The sequence below is a fragment of the Plectropomus leopardus genome, chromosome 6 (assembly GCF_008729295.1).
Source record: "Plectropomus leopardus isolate mb chromosome 6, YSFRI_Pleo_2.0, whole genome shotgun sequence".
Taxonomy (NCBI): Eukaryota; Metazoa; Chordata; class Actinopteri; order Perciformes; family Serranidae; genus Plectropomus; species Plectropomus leopardus.
The window spans coordinates 14,526,735-14,549,670 of NC_056468.1; the positions used below are offsets into that span (position 1 = coordinate 14,526,735).

Genomic DNA, 22,936 nt, shown 5'->3' on the forward strand with positions numbered 1-22,936 from the left:
AAGGTAGACCGTCAATGAGATTTACAATGTCATTACTCCGTCCCTGTGTCTGAGTTATGACTGCGTGGCTGTCAGCGCAGGTTTTTCATGCTCTATAACTGAGAACTGACCTCCAGGGGGAATTTCTCCATGATACGTCTGGTTTCACAGCTCGTCACACTCTGCTGTCATCAAGTCAAACAGATGTGACCCGGTGCCTGCCGTAACAGAGCCGACTAACTCAAGTCCTGTGATATTCAAAAGTGTTGAGGCTGTTGTGACGCACATTTTACGGGAACAGATTTGTAACCTGGTGCTTTGGCAGTGTGCGGCTATAAATCTGTTGAAAAAAACGCCTCTTTTTCTCTCACTGTCCTTGTGCAATCAACTGTCTGAGAATGCTGTGTGAGACAAAAAGCACTGTAATAAGTCTTATTTCACTTCTTTGCTCCCTGTGTGAAACAAAAGGGAGGACGTTTGCTTGGCAGGCCATAATCAGACAGACAAACCTTAATCTTCTCGTATTTTGAAACACCTCTGCTGCAGTTTCATTTGTGTGCGTGTGTACTGTGTTCACATGTCCCACAAAGTGTTTGTTTATGTCTCTTTATACCAGGGTGTGTATTTGTGTATGTAAGTGCAGGCCTGTGTCTGTATGTCTCATATGGCGAGTGGGAGTAGCGGTGTGGGTGGGGTTCAGTTTTCAGATTGGATGACTGTCAGGGCTCTTTGTTGTGGTTTGGGGCCCGGTTGGCCCCGGGGCCCGCTCCTGTTTCCCTGCCCTGTTCTGCTGCCACATTGTGAGTTAGACTAAAGACAGCTTTTAAGCTTCAGCACACACTCTGTGGTTGTGGAGATAAAAGGTGGCGTTGCTATCTGTGGATATAAGATAGTGCTGATTAGAGGATGAAAATGACATCTGTATGATGATCATCAGCGTGTTTGTTTCTTTATACTCTCCAGAGTATCATACGGATCTCCTCAGAGCTCCTTTTTGTGTTTGGTACACTGCCTGTCTGAACACTGGGTATACTTTGCATTCTGAAACATATGGAGTCTAGTGATATTAAAGGACAATTAGGATTTAGTACAACTAGGGTCAACACAGTTACCAGAATATAAGTTGACATCTGCAAACCACAATTATGTTAGATCTGTACATTTCAAATGTAGCAAATATGTATATAACTTTTTTTTTACATTTCATTTTTCATTTTTATATTGTGTGGTTTATGTGTGGCACAAAAACCACTTAGTTAGGGTTGGGAAAATATCATGTTTAAGCTTAAAATACCAAGTTTGGTCACTCAAACACAGCTGGAAATGCCCCGAACAGCCGACTCACCAAGGTGTCACGCCATCCACCATCCCGTCAGCTTCCGCATGATAAACTCAGCTTGTATACATATAATCTAAGTCTGTCTCTTTAGAAAAGTTGCTACAATAAATATAAAATGCATACATGTAACATATCATTTGCAGAATGTACAATGCCAACATTTTATTCTGATGACTGGGCTGTATTTTCATAGCTTTTGCCTTTATTCCTATTGGTAACAAAGATGTTCCATTCACCAAGTGAATTGCAGTGATCTGGAAAAAAAGCATCATCCCTACAAAGAATATTGATGCAGCAGGAAACCTGAAGGCAATCACACAAACCCCCAAATTAGACAAACTTACCTAGAAGAGAAAATATATAAAGATGTTAAAATTATCACCCAAATAGTTAGAGTTACATATCTGCACGAGTTTACAGACATAGTTTGGGGTTCAACTTTGGCTTTTGGTGGAGCTGTGTATTACTAAAGTTACTTTTGGTTTCATCTCCAAAAACATGTTAAGATTATCTGTCTAAAATGTTTCGTTTACTGTTCGATCATCTGAAAGCTTGTTTTTCTTGCACTATAAGCACGTGTATTCAATAACATTGGTGACAGCTGCATTCCCCTAAATAAAGGCCTTGATATTGTCCATGCTGGCTCACTGGGAAAGCTTACTGGGAGTTAGTTTTGCCATCGGTAATGTTATCAGTTCACCTGTGCTTTTCCTACGATGACAAGTCAAAATGACTGCTGCGGAAAAGGTCTCTTGTGTTCGTAATCCGTGGCAAGTGCTTTGGTTACTAAGGATTATAGCCAATAGAAATGATGATCAACACTTCAAATTTTCATCTCATCTCATCACTTTCATCTTTTATTTTAGTCCTTAAATTGTATGGAAACCATTTGTCTCAACAGTCTTTCCTTTCAACTTCAGCTTTAACTGTATTGTTCCCAAGGTGAAATTCGTCTTGCTGTTATGTAAAAAAAAACAAAGACAGACATGTTGGCAAAACGACTGGGGAGCAAAAACCATAATAAAATACATCAACTGAGAATAGGACACGTAGAGTATGCCATTGCTAGAACCGTTATCATCAGCCCTCTGTAGTTAAATGGGGAACTAATCATGCGTTGGGTCATTATGGGCATTTAACAGACTAGTGGTCTGAGAAATAATGGCATTATTCAGTGTTTTAGGCTTTGCATTTGGAAGTCTAAATTCCTGTCTGAAGGGGAGAAGCTCAAGTTCTCCATGCAGATGAAGCAGGATCCAGGCTCACTGCCCAAAACATCACCATTATCCACCTGACCAACAAACAACTCATATTTTAGAAGATTACAATACAAGTCTGTCTTATAATTAATATGTTTTCTTTCCTCCACTGTGTTGATTTCAACATCTCTTTTGCTGAGTGACCCTCAGCTCCAACTCCAGCGTGTTTCCTCCAGCTGATTAGGTGTATGGACAGGAAGTTTTCCGTATTCCTCCACACATCCGTTCAGAAACAAGAAAGGCACCGGCTATTGTCTTGAAGGCAGTCCAACCCTCTCAATCCAACCCTGTTAAGCGAGGGTCAGTGTCAGTGAATGTGTGTGTGTTAAAGAGAGGGGATTTTATACAAATTTTCCAATCTCTTAATGGAACAAGTGATCGCTGTCAATGTTCTGTTTACCTAATCCTCTCTGTGTTTTGATCAAATCTCACAGTTAGTGCTGGATTACCTGATTGTGTAATATATTGGTTTCTCTCCTCCCTCATGGCAACCAATTAGTACATCTGGCCGAGTCTGGCCGAGCTGCTAATCCGCCATCCCATCAGCAGGTAATCACCATTAAACACAGCAAAAATCCCTGTCAGGCCTGAAGCTGTTAGACCTCTGCACTAACCGCTAATCTACTGTTTCTGAATACCTGCCTCGTCCTCAGTGGCTCCTAGCCAAGAAGCAGCGATGCTCAATGTTTGAGCTAGTCGCCCGCCTGCCTGCCAGCGTGCCCTGTCATTGAGATAATAGCTGTTTTTCTGTCTGTTTTTGTTCAGCCTCTGGGCTTTTGTCAAAAGGTGTCAGTCTTTGTGTTTTACTGCAGGGAGATTTACCTGCGACATGTTCTGCTTCAAGGAACTGCCGCTGAGGTAAAAGAGAGACTAAGGAGAGACTAAATGGATTAAGTGGCACTGGAATAACACATTGTTGTTCCTGTTGCTTCATTCTTTAAAAAAAAAACATCATGTATCAATGAAAAAATGAGAGCGGCTGTGAGAAAAATCACTTCATTGAAGGCCTGTTTTCACACAATTCAGGGTAGCGTTCAAGGTGTATGAGTTCTTGTTAAGTGAATATTTTTCCAGTTCAGCAGCACGCCAGATCGACTTTCAGAGGGGATTGACTGGATATGAATACACACACAGTGAATCGAATACATGCACACACACACACACACACACACACACACACTTGCACAAGAGTCCCAGAATGTTTTGCGAGCACCTATAACCCTCCCTCTGTGCCTTCACCTCGACTATTTCTCTTTCCACCTCACCAACAATAAATCTCTTACTGTGTGTGTGTCGTGTCTGCCACAGATTAGCCGGGTGATTTAAACTCTTAGAGGTGAAGGCTCTTCTTGGGGGAAATGACTCGGCTTGCTACTGGCACCCCTGGCTCCTCTCTTGTCTCAGCTAGTCTCTGCTGAGGTGAAAGGGCTTTTACAGCTCCTTTGTTTTCACTGTTTGCATGCGTGAAAGAGTTTGGAGGACGTGCTCCAGTGATGGAGAACCATATGAGCTTGTGTGTGGAGAGGGGATGGTTCCAAAAGTCATGTCAAAGTGACCTGCATCAGCAAAATCATCTTTAACTCGATTTTCAGTAACCTTCTTGTAAGGAGCTCATGATGAGCTCTTGAAATCCCCTCCCCTGCGTTGAAGAATGTGTGCGTTTTAATGTATGTGCCTCCGTGAGCGGTGCGCAACGTGACGCCGGTTTCCTGTTGAGTGCTCGGCTTGTGGTTTGCGCAGCGTGGTCTCACTCACGCCACGAGGAAGGATACACACACATCACACAACAGCTGTGTCAGGTCCAGGATTAACGCGAGAGGAGAGAAGAACAGGATGAATGTTTGGGTCCCTCTGCTCCTGGACTTTCCGTGAAAAGCGAAGACATATTGGCTGTTTTCCCAGAAGACATGAGCGGAGTCATCACTGGAGTTTATGGCTGAAAGTCACATGGAGTAAACTTTAAGATTCTCTTGTTTTGGGAACTGAGGAAGCTGGGCACCAAACAGGGAAAAGGAGTCTGTCCTCGCCCAGACATCACTTTAAATGTTTGTTTTTTAGAAGTAGTAGTAATACTTCTATCTGTTAAACAACTTAATCGTATTTTTTGGAACATCTACATTTGTCCAACACCGAATGTGAAGTTTACGCGTCTTTTGGGAGCCGATATTTTCGTTGGGGATGGTAAGAATTGCCAAGAAAGGCTTAAATGAATATTTAAAAGGTTAAGCAATAAAAGATTGAAACTATCTGTTACACTGGGGACCTGCGCTATGAAATATGTATTTGAATTGGCCAAATGTTTATGACCCCGTGACCCACTAAGGTACATATTTTCGTACTAAAATATGTGCTCTTCCAATGTATAAATCCTTTACAAGGGCTGCACATTTTTTGCTTAAAACGAATCTTCTATTTCAAAAAGAGGTTTAAAATTGGAGTGATATCATTTCACCATCTCCCTTGTTTTAATTTCTCACACTTTGTCAGCTAGATAACATGTCTGGGTGTTCATTTTCACTAATTCATCCCCTTATGACCAACACCAGCTGACGCGGTTATAATTTCTCCATTTATTATCAAGCCAGTAAAAAAGAACAAAGCTCCCCACCCCGCTATGCGACTGTGGTGGTGTGGTATTTGCTATTTGTTTGTATAAAAGGGCGTAGGGGCTGCTACAGTAATCTCGCCCTCTTTTTCCCCTTCTTTCTTCTTTTAAAGTTCATTACCATCACCAGAGGCGCGTCGTAGGGGTTAATCTAGCACCGAGTTGGGGAGCGTCAGGGCGCGCACAGTGGACTGGTTGTGTCGATCACTCCCGCAGAGGCGATGCCCTTTTGTGGAGAGGTCTCTTGTCACACAGAGGACAGACGGTATTCACAATCGGGACACAGGGACACAAAGAGAAGAACTGCATTTTAAAAGGCTCCATTCTTTCCCCGCAACCGCTGGGTGTTGACTGTGGGTGTTTGAGAGGATCTTTGTTGCCTGGAGAAAAGTAGAGAAGAAGAATACGCGCCGTGAACGGGTTGGGGGATTTTTTTTTTTATGGACAAGGTTACTACAGTGCAGCCGATGGTGTCATCCACTCCACCTACGTTCCCACTGTGTTGTTTTGGATGAGGAGCTGAACTTTTACGCATTGTTTTAGACACTGATTGTCCGAGACACTTGTCAGGATGAACTTTCTCTCCGCGGTACCTGCGGGGTAGCGCTTTGAGTCGGATCAGTAACTTCAGCGAGAGGTATTTTTGTGGATATTTGCAGAAAAGATGCCAATTGATAAATTCGCAAATATGGAGGAAAAACTGTGGATACTGGAGGACCTCAATATGATGTACATCCGTCAGATTGCGCTCAGTTTACAGGTAAATGTTCAAATTCTAGTTGACCATCACTTGTTTCTGACCCTCTGTGTTGCTCTTATTTTTGCGCTGTTGTTCCCAAGTTTGTGTGTGTCAAAAGTATGTGATCATGTCTCAGACTGTTTTACTTTTCTTTTCTTGATTGATTAATGCTCCACCCTAAGTAACTGAAATCTTAAGTATAGTGCATCATTGTGTCTGCAGCTGCGCCTCTGTCCGTTGTAAAGTTTACAGAGGATCTTTCTATGAGACAAACAAGTCGAGCTGACACTGGTGTGGTGTCGCCCCCCCTCAGATACAGATGGCAAATCTTAACACTGACAGCAAACAGAAAACAACACTGCATGCCATCTATCTCTCCCTCTGTGTCTCCCCTTCCAACTTGGGTTCACACACAGTCCACAGCTGCACATATGGGCCTCATAAGCCCCTTTGGGACAGTGTGTGTATGTGCTCATATTGTGTTCTGAGAAAGACAGAGAAAGAAGTAATTCCATACATGATGAAGGTTTATTATTAATGCAATATTTAACCACCCTTTTCTACTAATATCCACACAATCTGTTTCTTTAACGGTTGAAGCTGTAAATAGCTGAAGAATGTGAGTTGAAAGAAAGAGGAGACACATGGTCACCGGAAATCTTACAGGAATTTCAAAGGGAAATTCTACTTCATTTTAGGTTAAAAAAAAAAAAAAAAGTTTCTGGCCCCATAATCTGAAAAAGATATGCCCTGTCTGTGCTGCAGCTGTTTAGATGTGTAAAAAAACAGCCTTTTTTTTCTCTCTATGTCAACTGATTTCTAGTCCAAAAAGCCCTTAGCTGTGTGATACAAGGGCTGTATGCGAGGTGATATCACTCACTGGTGTGTTGTACCTGCGAGCAGCTTGGCATCATTTTCATGTGCGAGGTGTTTCTTTGTTTATCTACCTGTGCCAAGTGCCACAGAGCTTGCCAGGCGTCTGGCTTTTTATCACATAAGAGGAGATATACACGACTACCCAACAACACTGCCAGCTTTAGCTTGTGTGCAGCCGGCTGTATTCTCTCTCTGGTTGACATTATGGTTTTTGTAACTGTTGATGTGTCTTTGAAACTCTCATTAAACATTATAGACCCTTGTTCCGAAGGGTTTTCTTGAGGCTGTTGTCGGGCCTGTAGCCTGAAATGCACTGTCACTTACCAGCTATCACGAGGTGCTTTTACTAACAAGTTGATCGGGGACTAATCAGATTATTAGCTGCTGTCACAGAGGCTCCTTTGATGGAGACATTTGTTTGCAGCTTGGACACACACTGGAAAGTGGTACTTGTCTGTCCTGTCTTGCCTCTGTGAATGCGAGGTTAGGACTGTATAATAACAAGACGATGAGCCCTTATTTAGCCCTGTGGGAGAACTTGCTTGTCACTTCTCCTCCTTCTCAAGGAGTTCGGAGGTCAGGGTCAGCTGCAGACAGGCATTACTCTGCAACAACCAGTGAGAATTTCAGATAGTTGGATAGACAGGCGAGTCCTCATATGAGTATTTTTGCTTGTTTGCTCACTCACTCAGTCACTCTCTCCTCACCCCCCCCCCCCCCCCCCCATGTCTCCTCAGCCTGGGTGGGTTTATGAGACAGGGATTCTTTGTATGTGGCTGAGCTGCACGGCCCACAGTCTAACTGTAATTTCAGCTAGCTATGGATGTTTTTTTGCCCCAGGGTCTTTCATAAACATCCTGCTGGGTCATCACGACTTGCAATTATTGAACTGTATACCCTTTCTCCTCCTTTTGTCTTTCCCTGCGGAAACATATCTGAAAGCCACTCCCACATCATGCACGCACATACTGAACACATACATTTATAAACTATACACAAGTATTGGTTTGGCAGTGTTTTTCCTGCACTGGTCATTTTCAGAGATTAAATTGTCCATCATTTAAAAAGAGAGTGAGAAGATTATGCATGTCCTGAGGTCCCAGCATTCCTCAGGCTTGTATAATTGCTGTGTCAGTAGGGGAGAGAGAGAGAGCACCATTGTGTTATTTGCAAGCTCAGTAGGAAGAAACTTTGCTGCTCTTCAGGTTTTAACAAGTTTGTTATAATAGGAATGTCTGCATTCTTGGCTCCAATGCAGTCTTTCGTCTTTCCCTGCTCTCTTACGAGGCCCGTTAAGACAGTCGCCGCAGTGGTTTTTCTTTAATCGCATGCAAATTATAAAAGATATTTTGTCCCACAAAATACAAGATTCCCCCTCAGATGAGAGGTAGCTCATGGGAAACAGGAAATGGTCTTGTGTAATTACTGTTTCCCACCGGGAATCACAACATGATGTCATTGAACCCGGTGCCATTAATAGCCACATTTCCTGTCACTACAAACCCGGATACACACAGCTTTTCTTTTTTTTTTTTAAATTACTTTTAGTGTTCTGTTTTTATGCTGCTATCCGGATTCAAAATATTCTCCGGCTGTGTCCCCCTCACCCTTCTCCTCATTGGTAGCCCGAGGGCCGTAGATGGACACTCTCTCCCTGATCTAATTTTAGCCTGCAGACTGGACATGAATACATGGATAATGGCTTTGCCAGAGTTAAATGTAGACATTTCATAAAGGGTTTCTGAGCTCATCCATTTTTGACTGGAAGTTATAAAAGCAGGATTTGTGTTGCGCTCATTCTGTAAGTCAGTCATTGTTTGTGAAAGTACAATAGTGTCTCTATGTGCAAGTGTGTTGACCTCACTGGGTCAGAGTAGCCCTGCTCTGCTCAGAAGGGGTGCAGCCTGGGGCATTAAGCTGCTGCAGCTCTGGCTGCTGCTGATCATACCAATGATATCATCCGATGAAAGATCTAAGAGATCCCTTTTGGGGGGTTCAGCAGCAGTTGTTGTAGTTGTTAAGGTATTAGGACCCAGAACTGACCCATTACTGTTTGTAGGAACACCAACTGGGAAGTGTAGCCAGATGAAAACATGTTATAGAGCAATTGTGGATCCCCAAATTATCTGCAGAAGAGCAAAACTGAAATAGTCCCAAGGTCACTACTTGAGTCTGTGAGCTTTTTTTTTTTTTAAAAAAACTTGTATATCAAACAATCCAAAGTGCTGTCAAGTGTTCAGTCCCTTAAGATTTTAGTTCAAACAGCATTAATGCTTTTTGATCCCTCGGCATGTTAATCAGCCAGATAGATTTCCTTTTTAAATTCATAAACAAGTTCTTTAGAAGTCCTTACGCAAATAGACATATTGACCCTTGCTTGATGTAGTCATGGAAGCTCAACCTCTGACTCTTGTTGATGATGAGCTCACGTGGGGGTCAGGTGGGACTTTCTTGCTGCCTCACTTGGGACTCATGTTTGACCTCTCACACGCTCCCAAACCCTAAACTTAGCAGTGGCCGTGCTTCGGATACTTCTGCAGATTCTAGGCACCACAGGCAGGCGTTAAATATCCACTGGCTGTTAGCCTCTCCTCATCTGATCTCACATCGCTGCCTTTGCCGTTTGATTGAGTGGGACTTATCGGTCTGTTCACTCAGATCAATAAAGCCTCCGTGTCTGTTTGAAACTTGCACAGAAATATCTTTTTTGTTTGATTCAATTTGCTCATATTTGGCGTCATGTGTCTGGAAACATCCACTTAGGCCAGTTTAGGTAACAGATGTTTGGACCTCAAAAGGCCTCGTCATGCTTTCTAAAAGTAGGAGGTCCAGGAGAGCAAAGGCCAAATTGACAGCAGTTAATCCCTGCCTGCTCTCGGACAGTCAACCAGTATCCTCTTGTGCACTCTAGCTAGATTGATGAATCTCAACCTGGGTGGTGAATCTGTTGAAAGAACAAAGTTTAATCTTATTGATTCAGGGACAACAAAGTGCATTTGAGGTTTAAATTCAATCTGGTGGTTTACCTGGGCCTGGACTTGTAGTTGCATTTTATTCAGTTTGCAATGTTAACCAGCCACAAAAACATCAGAGTCCCTTCTTCATTCCGCCTTTGCATTTTTACACTGACCCGAATATCACCGGCATTGCGCTGCTCCAGTGTGTGATTATAGATAGCATGCCAGCATCCCGTAATCAGAAGAGGTGTGACAGGCAGACATTTTCGGCTGCTTTTCTTCCTTGAGTTAGCTGCAAACTGCTAACAGCTGCTTTTTAAATCTCCTGCAGTGGGTCACACACATAACACAACGTCAAAATGACATACCTGTCCCATCCATGATCCCGTCCTGCCAGCTGTCCCATTTATACAGACATTGCAGTGCTGTTACTACCTCTGATGCCGGCCTAAATCCGAGACAACTCTGTCCCCCCATTCTATGATTATACCTTTTATACAGACCGTCAAGGCGACATAACAGCGTAAAATTCCTGCAACCTGAAAATCAGGTTGACATCAAAATAAGCATTGAGTTTGAATATGGGTGTGGTGGTCCGAGCAAGCCCCCCCCCCCAAACTTAAGGGCCCCTAACTCATGAAATTTTACAGATGTGTTGTTGAAATCACAATGAAGATGGGTGTGGTCAGAGCAAAGGGGCCAGACATAGAGAAGGTTTCATTACCTCCCCACTTTATGCCCCTGGCCCATATTCATTTAAAGTCTCGCAGATTGCTGTATCATGACTATATCCCATTGTAAGAGGGTCTCTGGATTGTGTGTGTAGATGAGCGTATGTGTGTGTTAGTTCAGCTGTGAGCTTGTTTAGGTAGCCTAAGTTACAGCAGACCTGCTTGTTTCAGTGGAAGGTGTGCTGAAGCTAACAGCACTCACCCTCCTGTGATACAGGATACACAGTCCAATCTGAACCAAAACACATTCCTCCACAACGGACAACTTCAGCGTACACCGCCAACCTGCTGAGCTCGTCTGTGTGCTTCTGAGTGTGTGTGTGTGTGTGTTTCTGAGTGTGTGTGTGTGTGTGTGTGTGTGTGTGTAAGAGAGAGTAAATATTTGCAGAAGGTAAAAAGCCAGTACTGTAAGCTACATAATCAAGCTGAGTGCTTTTATTTGATTAGGGACATTAGGTTTATCACCGTGGATTTCACTGTGAATGTGAGGCTTTTTAACAGGATTTTTGCATTTGTTTTGAATTAAATGGAGGAGTTTTCTACAGTATTGCAAAAGCCTCAAAATGAATGGAAATAGCTGGTTTATTCACTTGTAAGTGTTATGTACATGAGGTTTAGTGTGTTTGCAGTGTGTGTGCGTTTTGTATTTGTAAGTGTGTCTTTGGCATCTGTATCATGGGTAGTTACAGTGGGTTCCAGTTCTTCCAGCATTGCATGCCAAAAGCAAGCACCGAGTGTGTGAGGTAGAGGAGAAAAGGGGCTTTGTATCACATCACACACACCCATCGCTCCCTACCAAGCCCTCCTCTCCTTCTTGGAACCGCACACCTAGCTCCTGACCCTCAGCCATCTCCTCCACCCCTGCCAGCCTCACTGACTTCAAACCATCTGGCTCCCCGCCTCACCTCTGCACCCCCCCGGACTTCACCGTAGTGCCGTGTCCCCCCTGTACCTCAGTCCTCTCCCCAGCCATCGCCCATGCAGCGGTTAGGAGGAGCAGTACAGGTCTGAATAGGGACTCTGTGCAAGCAGGAACCAGTTAGATGCCGCGGCCTGAGCCAGCTTCCTTTGAAAAACAGCAGGCATGAGCCAGGAGAGTGAGAAGGAGAAAACACAGCGCCAAACCGGGAGGTGCTGTTGTTGGAACATCGACCTGACTCTGTGCACCTCCCCAGCTTTTTTCTTTTTGTCACTCACGTCCCTCTCTGCGATATCTCCACCTGGATCCATTTGATAATTTCCTTTCCCCTTTTTCTCAGCTTTCTGCCCTCATTTCTGCACTCTTTTATCTCACCCTTCAGCCCCACCTTTCTTTAATCCTCCTTCCCTCTTTCAGCTTTCACCTAGGTACGCACAAAGACACTTGGCTTTAGCAGTTGAAGGATTTTTTTTTTTTTTTTTTTTTTGCAGCTGCAGAGAAAATTGGAGTCACTTAAGCTGTTTGTATTGAGACTGCAGGCATTATTCAAATCAGCACAGATTGGATTTAAAGCCACGTTTGACTTATCGTGTTAACGGCTCAGAAGTCACTGTTTTGAAGTGGAGATATAAAAAAAATGCTGTATTCCTTTGTAAAACATGTAATTAAGAACGTCTGAACATGTTCTGGAGACGCAGCTGGCGGCGCAGGCTGTTTACTCAGATGGTTGTCTTTGAAAATGTGTGAGAGCCGAGCACACATTGTGTTAAAAAAGAGCATTTGGTAATGTGTTTAACTGAGCCTGTAGATGTTGCTTTTGTGTTTTGTCCATATGGATGCAATTTGCGCTCGCATCTGTGTGTTGTGTTTATGTGAGATAAACTCTGCATAGTGTACATGATTGTGTGCAAGTTTACAGTTCATGCATTGACTGTACTGATTCACGTGTCTTTGTTGAGGTTTATATATAGTATGTGGGGGAGGTTTAAGTATGTGTGCATACATTTAGTCTTTTCTGTACATTTCTGATCTCTGATCTCTCTCTCCCTCTTGATGCTGTTACCATGCAAAGTTAGTGCCCCGGAACAGAGAGTAGGTGGAAGTCAAAGAGGCGGACGATAAGTGTGAAGCCAGAGCTGTCTAAACAAACAATTACCACCATTAAAACAATCCATTCCCCAGTGAAGTGGATAGCATCCGTGGCATCCTAGTGACTAAAGATTGTGTCTTTTGGGGCAGTGTGTGTGTGTGATGTGTGTTTAAGCAGCAAGCCAAAGTGTCTAATTGAATCACTGCACACTGCGGGATCCTTGGCCACTGAAAGTTGCAGCATGCATGTGTGTATGTGTCAATGAGTGTGTTTTTGGCAGGTGGAACGACTCTGTCAGCATTTGGAGGGCTGCCGTCTGACCATCTGAGAGTCCGTTCTGCTTTCACCGAGGACAAAAGAGGTTCTCTTCTCTCTTTCCTTTATGATGTAATGCAGTTAACGTCTCTGTCTCCCGCTTTAATTTTCACAGCGTCTGTAAGAGAACAAGTTACATCACATAAATAGCGGTTTTGTTGTTTATTAGTTTGAGTCATATCATCTTAAGTGACATAGAGAAAGCTGAGCAGATGGCCTCACAGCATCCACACAAGGCGTTGTAATCTCAGCAACAAGAGCTTGAGTCTTATGTGACTTCTGCGGTTGGATGTCTTGCTTTAAGATTGATGGTTGTGCCGTTAAGAAAACTAAATGCCAAAGGCAAACCGTCACGAGGGGATTCCAGGGTATAGAGGCGGGTCAGCAGGAGCTGAAGCGTAAGGCTGTGGTAGATCTGAGGACCGTGGCTGCTGAAAAGGGGGCCTCTTGTTGTGGTACGAGGTGTTGAGAGGCATGGCTGAGCTGCTCCACCCCCAAACAACACCTCCTCCCCCCAAAAAACAGCCTCTCTGTCTCACCAAGATGAGATCAGTGGAACAAACTCTCTAGCTGGATGATGTCATGTTTGGGACTTGAGGTCAAAATCTCAGGGTCACGTTAGGAGAAGGTGTGTGTGTGTGGGAGGAGTGCACATTACAACCCTTGAGAACTTTACACAGGCTGCTGTTGTCTTAGCCTCATAATCTTATCTGCTTTGTGTTGTCTCCTTGCAACACACCGAAGTGCACACACACACACACACACACACACACACACACACACACACACCTTTGACCCCCAAGTGAGTCCTCCTTTGCCCCCACCATTAGTGAGCAGAGCCTCCTCAGGTTGTCAGAGTTCAAGTGTGTCCATATGTCGGTATATGTGTGTTTAATCTGGTCATCATTAGGAGATGAAAAGGTTAATCCATATTATCAGTGGGACAGGGATTGCTATTGGTTCCAGGAAGAAGCGTAGCTCGATATGATTGGCTGAGACGGACAGCTAACTAGTCTGGACCCCTTTTAACCCCTGCTACACCAAACCCCTCTGTGTCGTTGGTCAGTATGTCACTGGACACAGACTGGCTGTCGGTTGTTATGTAATATCATGTGTATGATTACTGAGGTGCTATTTTAGAATGATGTAAAAACACACAAACAGCTCATGTCTGCACAGTTGGCCACCGCAGCTGTCACTGTAAAATCCATGACGATTGATGGTCAGTATATATAGCTTTGAATGTGATGGCTGTTTATTTAACTTTAAAGGTATAGGTTGCAGTCGCTATGTATCACTGATGACATAACTGTGTCAGGGTGTTTGTTAAGATTCTCGTGTATCAGGCGTTAATACTGTCGTGCTGATGATGAGATGATACAGTTTTTGTAATCTAGATGTACATGCTAGTTAAATACAGAGGCCTAGTTAGCATGTAAACTATACTGCTGTGTGAAGTGAATAAACATCCCATTTTTTCGATTGTGGACGATGCACTCATATCTTTTACTTAAGTAAAAGTAGCAAAACCACAGTGTAAAATAAAAGTACTGTCTTACAAGTAAAACTTCTACATTCCTTCACTCAGGTACTAAAGCATCAACAGCAAAATTTACTTGAAATATTCAAATAGAAGTACTTGTTTTGCAGAACGGATCTTTTCAATGCGTTGTAATATTGTATAGCTCATGTTTTGGGGGCCACAGTAGCTCAGTCTATGGGGACTTGGCTTAGGAACTGGAAGGTCACCAGTTTAAGTCCCTGTTCAGATGAAAAATGGAGTATGGACTGGCAGCTGGAGAAATGCAAATTCACCTCCTGAGCACTGCAGGGCATTGGTACCCTTGAGCAAGGCACTGAACCCTCAAAAACTACAGAAGGGGCGCTGTACCATGGCTGGAACTGTGCTACCTGCTACGGTTAATGCATATGTGTGGTGTGTGTGTGTGTGTGTACCAAAACAGGATACATGAAGAGGTACATTTCAGCTGCCAGTGTCTTGATTGAGTGGATTGACAATTAAATTAGATTAAATTACAGGAAAGCAGCATTGTAATGTTACAGCTGGATGAGGTGGAGCACATTTTAACTACTTTATGTACTGCTCTGTAGTTTAATCTAATCTCTTAATCTAACAGTATCATATGTGTGTCTATGAAGTAACAAGCAATTCCAGATTTCAGATAAATGCAGTGGAGTGCAATATTTCCCTCTGAAACCTAACAAAGTAGAAGGCAGCATAAAATTTAAATACTCAAGTAAAGTATAAGTACCTCAAATTTGTACCTACTTAAGTATAGCACTTGAGTAAATGTACTTAGTTACACATACCACTGTTACATTATAACAAGCCTGAATCAGTCAGTGTGTGATGATGATGTTATGTCTGTTTGGTGAAGTCTACTTCCTGCATACTTGAGATCCATGACCAGTTCCAAAGCACCTCAGGCTGTCTGACACTGGGAGGACAGCATGTCTCTACATGTTTCTTGGTCCTTGCATAAGACACTAACCATGACACAGGCACATAAAATATAGACACAGTTTCTTAAGACTTGACGCATAGTTCAACAGTGAGAGCAAAAGAGAGGAGTGAATGATTGTATTTCATAATGTTGCAATGCCTTCTTATGACCAGTAGGGGGCTTAGAGGCTGTCCAACTAGAATAAATAATATTTTTTCCTTCCATGTCACATCTAAAAACAAGGGATTCTGTTGTAATATGACTGGTGAAAGGTACAAAATAAGAAAAAAAAATGCTCAGATGCATACAGTAATATGGCTGCACAGTTACTAAAAATTTATGTTTATTTATTAGAATAGTGGGTGTCCCACTCCCATATAATTCAGACGATTCACCCAATTCTTACAGCAATTTTCATTTTAGTAGAATAAAGTTATGTCCATTAACCTACATGCACTCCACTATTTAGCTAAATTATTTGAATGATTGTCAGTAAAGTGACTCCATAAAAGAATCAGCGGCCCAAAAATCCGGTGTTAGCCCTTAAAGAAAGCCACCAAACTTGTATTTTCACGCCTATTCCCGGCACCTTGCTATAAAGCAATTTAAGCTTATCCATGTGCTTCAGTGCTTGCATCGGGTCAGTTTATGTGAAATTGCCCAGAGACCTTTTATTCAAACAAAGGGCTGTGAAAAAAGGTGGGTAAAATATGTGAAAGAGAAACACAGGCGGGCCTGTCCCTCAACAACCGCTGCCAACAAAGGCACCAGATTCAAGTCTGCACATACCCGAGGTGTGAATATTGCTAAGCTCATTTACCGTGAAGTTAACTCCTCCAGGCCGTGATAGGAATTAAGATTTCATTCTTATTCAAGCTCATCGAAAGATTACAAATTAAAAAGGAATGGTACAGAAAGATGTCCTATAATTAGACACATGGCATCAACAGGCTCTTAGAGGAGGGAGGAAGGGATCCTGAGGATGTACAGTAGCGGCAGAGAGGAAGGGAAACGCTTGTTTAGGAAAAACACTCTTGTCAGTGAGTCAATAGGAAGTGCTTGAGTCTCAGAGGGAGGGGGCTGAGTGGGTTAGTATGGCTGCAGGAATGTCCTCAGTGCAATGTAAGGACACTGGGTATCAGTCATTCGTTCAGAATCCTGAAATATATGTTCAGAAATGCATCATTTGTGTATTTTTTAATATGTGGATAGTTTAAGCCACCACCGGTTTGTTAGTGTGCAGGGCATGCCCGCATTGTCACTCACTCGTGTTGTCCCGTGAACCCTCCGGTGAACTGTGAGTGTAAATTTGTCTCCGGCAGCACAGCGCTGGCACAGCTACCTGCTGATGAAACCTTAATCTGATTAACTGTAGGATATTTACAGCTCTAAGTCCTGAGTTATCAAGGCTCATCTTGTTTTTGTTGCTCATCTACTTTCACGGAAAGATGAGCAGAGAGAGAGATAGATAGATTGGAAGGTTGAAATTTTACTTTGCTAATGTTCCTGTCAGTAAAATGAGTGCCATGACAAAGCACCCCCCCCCATTCTCCGCTGTCCTCAGCTCAGAGGTAAAGAGCAGTATTCACCCAGCCAGATGTATTATTGCACCGTTGAGATGGACTTTGTTTGCTCTGTTGCCATTAGCCAAGGCTGCCCACAGACTGACTCTCTCCTCCTCCATCCCGATCCTCCCACATGTCATCTGCTGCATCTCTGGACTGTGTGTCTCATTCCACTTCTCAACCCACAAACAACAAAACACAACAAAAAGCCTTGTGTGTTTTTTTCCCCTTTGCTGAATCCATTTTGCTCTCTGATATTCAGTAAAATGTTAAAACAATAAAAATGGGAACAGCGCTCGATGCTTTCCTGCAGAGGTGTATTTTCATAACAGTTTTGTTTGCAAAGGATGTCCAAACAGTCCAATTATTATGAGTTTTCCAGTGCGGATTTCCTGGAGCTAAACTCTCAGTCAGCTGATTCTCTCTAACCCCGGCTCATTCCCTGCTCTTAATTCTAGCGGGACTCATCTGTGTTTTCCGTTTCCACCTGCCCACAAATCACTCTCATACATCACTGGTCGACAAGGCGATCCACTCGGCTGCACAGCAACTTCCCAGTGCGCACATATGGGCCAGGCAATAAGCAGAGGCAGGCACAGAAAGAGAAAGGGCAGAGGCAGATGGATGAAGATTTTTATTTTTCCTGTAATGACAAGTTATTCTGTTGGTAGAATTGCATATAAATGTACCAACTGGGAGCTGCTGGCTAATTTTATTTGAGCACACTGTAATGTTTTAGTGTTGTAACTTTATTTATTTTCCATATCTAAATTAGCTTTTAGTCTATTACATGGAACAGATCATTATAATGAATGCATATCAGTAGAGGGAATTAAAATGCGATAGTACTACAGTGACCATATTTCACTTTTTGCATAAATTATCCCTGATACAGTAGATGTTCTTTGACACGCCCCCAGTTTGGAGAGGCAGGCTGGAGTCCGACATGGAAGCTAAGTAATGCACTGCTGTGGATGGGGGCAGCAGCAAAATGTATTTTTGGGTATTTTAAGTGTGCGCTATTTTGGGAGTATTTTTACTGCTTTACCTTCCTGTCAGGCAGCCCATTTCGACAGGGACGCTATAACAGTTTCAGTTCCCCTTCTATGCTCCTATCAGTGCCACCAGACTCCGATGAGAACAATTTTAATTTTAGCACACTGAATATGGGCGCTGCTGGTCTACCACTGCTTCAGTCAGTTAGTCAGTTTGTGATATTGTGTGACTTGGTGATTGCGAAAAAAATCTTTTAAATGCCAAAGTCACACTATAACACAAACTAACTGATTAAGGCAGTGGTCGACCAGCAGCTCCTGTCTTCAGAAATGTCAAACCACTGTTTTTCTCAATGGGGTCTGGCTTTGAAGAGAGAGTTATCAAACGGCTTCGTTTTTCAGTTGAAAGTCACTGTCTGACATCAAGGTAAAGTGGTGTAAATACTCTCAATATAGTGTGCACTAAAAGCGATAAAGATTTTTTTAGGTGGTTAAAATAGGTTTTGTTGCTAGATTGCTTTGTCGTAGTTAGCTTTCCTTTACTGTCAGACTGACAACTACTGTTTGTAATATACTGCGTGTGGATAAGTACCCCATACAACCCCTCCTCATAAAAACTGATCTATTGCTCTGACAAGGCAGCTATATCACCTGGAGCTGCATTATTTTGTTCCCTGTCTGAATGGCATGGACGTTTTTCTTTGACTGTCTTATAAATTCTATCACGCAATTAACATTAAATGAATAGAAAAAGACAGTTTCCTTAAGACTAATGCAGAGATTATTTCTTATATAAACTTGCAGTATTTCAGCTGCTTCTGAATCATGGAACCAAGCAAGGACGTGTGGGAAAAGAGGGATGTTTTGCCGGAGCTGTTCAGCAACGCAAACAGTATATTGACCAGTGCCGAGTCATAACTGTAAAAAAAGCAAAGCGTCTTTTTTCCACTGTGGGCGGTGTAGGCACAGAGCGACCAGTGGATTTTACTGACACTCTTGCAACCCACTTCAAACTATGGCCAAACGCTGAGCTGCCAAATCCTTCTTATGTCAGTTTCCCCCAAATAGCTTTAGACTATGCTCTGCTATTTTTGTAAGATTTTGGAGGGAAACTTGGAACCTCATAGGACAGTAAACACTGGAATGTATCGAATATTGACAGCACTGTAAAATCTGACAAGTTGATCTTAATCAAAATAATCCTGGAAACTGATTACCTTGAAAAAAGAAAGTACATATAACTATCAATCTTAATTTTTGTTTACTTTATATCTAATTGTAACGTTAACTCAAAATTTTGTGGTATTTACTCATTTTTGTGAAGGCTTTGCAACCTAAAAATGACAAGTGAAATAATCTCGTGTGTTAAGAACTTCAGATAACCAAGTTAGTCTGATCAGGATAAAGAGGATTTTGCCAATAATATAATTAGTAGATCTGTGAGTTCTGTTTTGTTAAAATGTTTAAGAAGATACAAAATGCAACCAGCAGAATGCAAAAATACAACCCAGTAAATTAGATTTTCTGAAGTTGCTAAAACTTAGAAAGATTGATTCAATTCAAATTAATTTTTTGAAGTTGCAGTAACTTCACAAAATCAAGTAAATGTAACTAAATATTAAGTTAACAATTAAAGCCTATAAAAAGTAAGCATAGATTAAGACTAATAATACTAATACTACAAATTAATACTTAGTTTTTTTTACAGCAATTGATTTTCTTGATTTTTATTTTTTTTTTTTAAATAAAACCAACTTCTCAGATTTTACAGTGTGAGAACAAACCTCTGAGAAAAAATACTGTAAGTTTAGCACTTAATCTCATTTACAGTTTGGTAAATAACAGTGGGATGAAATTGCTGTCAACTATCCACAGGGACCTCTGGAGGTCCGCGGTCACAGCTTTGAGAGCCATTGACACAAATGACAGCTCGCTTTCCTCTGCTCGCGCACAGCTACACACAGATTAGGAACACACACACACACACACACACACACCCGCCTCCTCAGGAAGGCTCTCGGTTGGTCCATCAGTCGGTCAGTCTTTATCCTCCCTTGTGCTGCCGCTGGTGTTGGTGTGTGTGGATCCGGACTGGAGCTCTAGGGCTGTAGGACACCGACGACGACAGTGACGATGATGATGATGATGATGAAAATGAAGGCAACACAGAGGAGTGTTCAAACACATGACCGCTGTCGTGCCCAAATTGCATGGAGTGGGGTTTGTGATTTCTGCGCGGATCCGTAACAACTTCTTTCGGTTAATTACCGACAGCTGTTTCTGGATTTTTGTAGAGGATATTTCATTTTGCTCAGAAATGGAGGTGCCTTTTAAGGAAAATCTGAGTTAAGGTATTTCACGGTGTGTGTGTGTGTGTGTGTGTGTGTGGGACGTTTAACGGACCTTGGTGTTGCGTAAAGCGAAGCAGTTTGGAGAGTTGGGAAGCGGAGTGCTCCTCTTCGGATAGGATGAACAACTCAAAGAATCAAAGGGTAAGGATCGTTTTTTATTGTTGTTTCCGAAAAGATTGGTAAGACTTTAAGCTTTAGCTGAAATGGAAAATGACAGTCGGTTGTAACCGTACACGTCACACTTCGGGTTAAGTCGTCAGCGTCAGATCACGCAGGCTGCTGCCCCTGATCCCAAGAGGTTTGGAGACGTCTCATTGATTGTGGCATGTCTGCTCTGATAGTGTGTCGTTGACTGTGAATGGAGGGAAAAAAAACAACAACCCTGACATTTAAAATTTGTCTTGTTTATCTCCCAATCCTGCCTCCCCCATTGAACCCAATCAATACTTGTTTTGAATCAATAAAGTCTGTTGATGTTAAGTCTCATGGCTAACTCAAGCAGTCGATTTTATAAATTAAATTTTAACTTTTAGAACTGCTTCACACTACTCTCTATTGCCCACCATGTTTCTTCTTAAGTGGAGGGAGATTAAGGGAATAATAGATTAACTACTTCAAAAGCATGAATTTTACAGAAGTAAATTGTTTAATTGGCGTATAAGATATATGCCGAATTAAAGAGTGGTGCCCATTGATTTGTGAAATAACTTAAGTCAGTTTTTACAAGTCAATAACTAATACTAATAATCACATTTGTTTTAAAATGCAATTTTTTTAAAGGAGGTCTGGTGACAGTTTTTCCAAAATTGTTCCACTGATGTCTTCTTACACCAGGGGACAGGTGTTGTCACATTAATTATATTTCCCGGGGGCATAACTACCCAGTTCAATAATAATAGCAGCTATTGATTTTGTTCCTTTGTTTGTCACCTTAAATAACTCCCCCTCTATGTCTCCCTCTGTGCTAGTCACTGGAGTACATGGTTATGTTAGTATTAGGGGATAGTATCCATCTATTTCATGTTGTCTGACTGCACTGTGTTGTACCACCCAGCCTCTCAGACTTGGAACAAGGTGACAACTGTGGGATATTATTGCAATAATGACTTGCATCTCCCGGTCGTCACCCTTTCCCCTCTTTTGTGAACAAATCTTTCCTAAACGCCTTGAATTGGCAGCACAAAAATAGCCACACCTAAGCGAACACTGGAGCAGAAAAAAATATTACACTTTTCATTGCCCCTACCCTCACAGTGATAAAATAATAAAATCCAGTGGTTTTCACATAAAACTGTTTGGCTCAGAGGATGCCAGTCCACATAGCAGAGACATGTATCATGCAATCATATTTCTATTTCAAGAGTCCATGCTTTCCACTTGAATGCACATCATATGCTGAACCGCAAAAAGAAAGGACAGCACCAAAAACACATTTCCCTTAACATGCTAAACCCTTGAGAGCAGATGTCCTGAGTGTGTGTGACAGGCAGACAGCTTGGTTTCTCGGTTTGAGCACATTGGACTGGTAGCTCAGACCACTTCCTATAATCAACTTTTCTATCACCACTGAAACTCTATCCATGCACAGATTAACCAAACAACTGGCTGCATTTCTGTCTGGTGATTGCCTTCACTTTGCTTAATGACACGCTGCTTCCTGATGCGAGAGAGAGAGTTTGGATTTTAGTCTCATGTTGATTTTAAAGGTCACCTGCATCAACATCAGTCGGAGATTGAATGAGCAAGACAGATGTGATCTTTCCATTGCTGGAACACATCCGTTGTGTGTGTCTGTATCTGTGTGTGTGTGGTGCACAGAGAGCTCAAAGCATGTGATGTGTTCATTTTTTGTCCCTACTACCCTTACAACCACAACCATCTCTGATCATTAGTAGAGAAAAGGTCACCAATGTGCCAAAACCCCTCCTCAGTGTGACAACATCCCAAACATGCAGTCTTCCCGGTGCTTCTGTATGCAGTGATTTTGCAGTGTTTACCACGCGCTGCAGTTAAATGCTTTTTGCTTGTGCTTTTCATTGCATTTGCACAAGGGGAGGGAGAAAAGTCCTGTGTCAGTTCCCTCGCCATTGAATCCTCCGGCCTGTGTCTTACAATCAATAACCACTTACTGCAGAGAAGCTCTCTGCAGTCAGGTCTCTGTCCGTCCACCCGGCTTTCTGCCTCTCTCCTCTCTCTCTATCTGGAGAGCTATCTTGAAGTGTCTCCTCTGCTTGTATCTGTCTGTCTCTCCTCCTTCTCTTCACCTCTGCAGTCACGTGTGTTTTCTCTCACTGCCTTTCTGCCCCTGCTGTGTGTCTGCAGTAGAGGTCATTCTGTTTGCTGATATTGTCCACTGCTTTCTCCCAGGAGGCAGCTGCCGGGACTGAGATAGGTAGGACTTTCTGAGAAACACAGGGCGAACTGGAACCCATTACTCTATGTACAGTATGGCGTGACAGCAGCTGTGGAGGAGGAGGTGAAGGAGCAACGGGGTGAATTGGACTTGTGTGTCTCCTTGAGCCAGTTGTCTTAGGACTAGTGTGAAAAATGAGCCACTTACACCCTGCTCCGCCACAATATTGCCTCACCGCCCACCCAATTATAGGTCTTTTAACTCACACTTATTCATACCCACTCTCTTCCTCTCTCTGGGGGGTGTCTTACTTTTGCACAGAGTCTCTTGCCAGCTTTGGTCCTCCTCTCCTGCTTTCCAGCTTCATGACTCAAATACACACAAGCCAAACTCTGAAA

The 22,936-nt window shown here is 42.7% G+C and overlaps 1 protein-coding gene across 5 annotated transcripts in view; it reads left to right on the forward strand.

Annotated features, from left to right (window-relative positions):
* rtkna (rhotekin a) overlaps nt 1–22,936 on the forward strand; it is a 68,259-nt gene that overhangs the window by 15,846 nt on the left and 29,477 nt on the right. For 2 of the 5 annotated variants that reach the window (XM_042487981.1, XM_042487982.1), the window contains exon 1: nt 5,240–5,942. The exons of 2 other annotated variants lie outside the window; for them this stretch is intronic. In XM_042487981.1, coding sequence (XP_042343915.1) covers nt 5,847–5,942 — 96 coding nt within the window. In that variant the 5' untranslated portion in view covers nt 5,240–5,846. Of the gene's footprint in view, nt 1–5,239; nt 5,943–19,896; nt 20,327–22,936 lie in introns of those variants that run through there. One more of the 5 variants, XM_042487983.1, reaches the window with a different exon arrangement.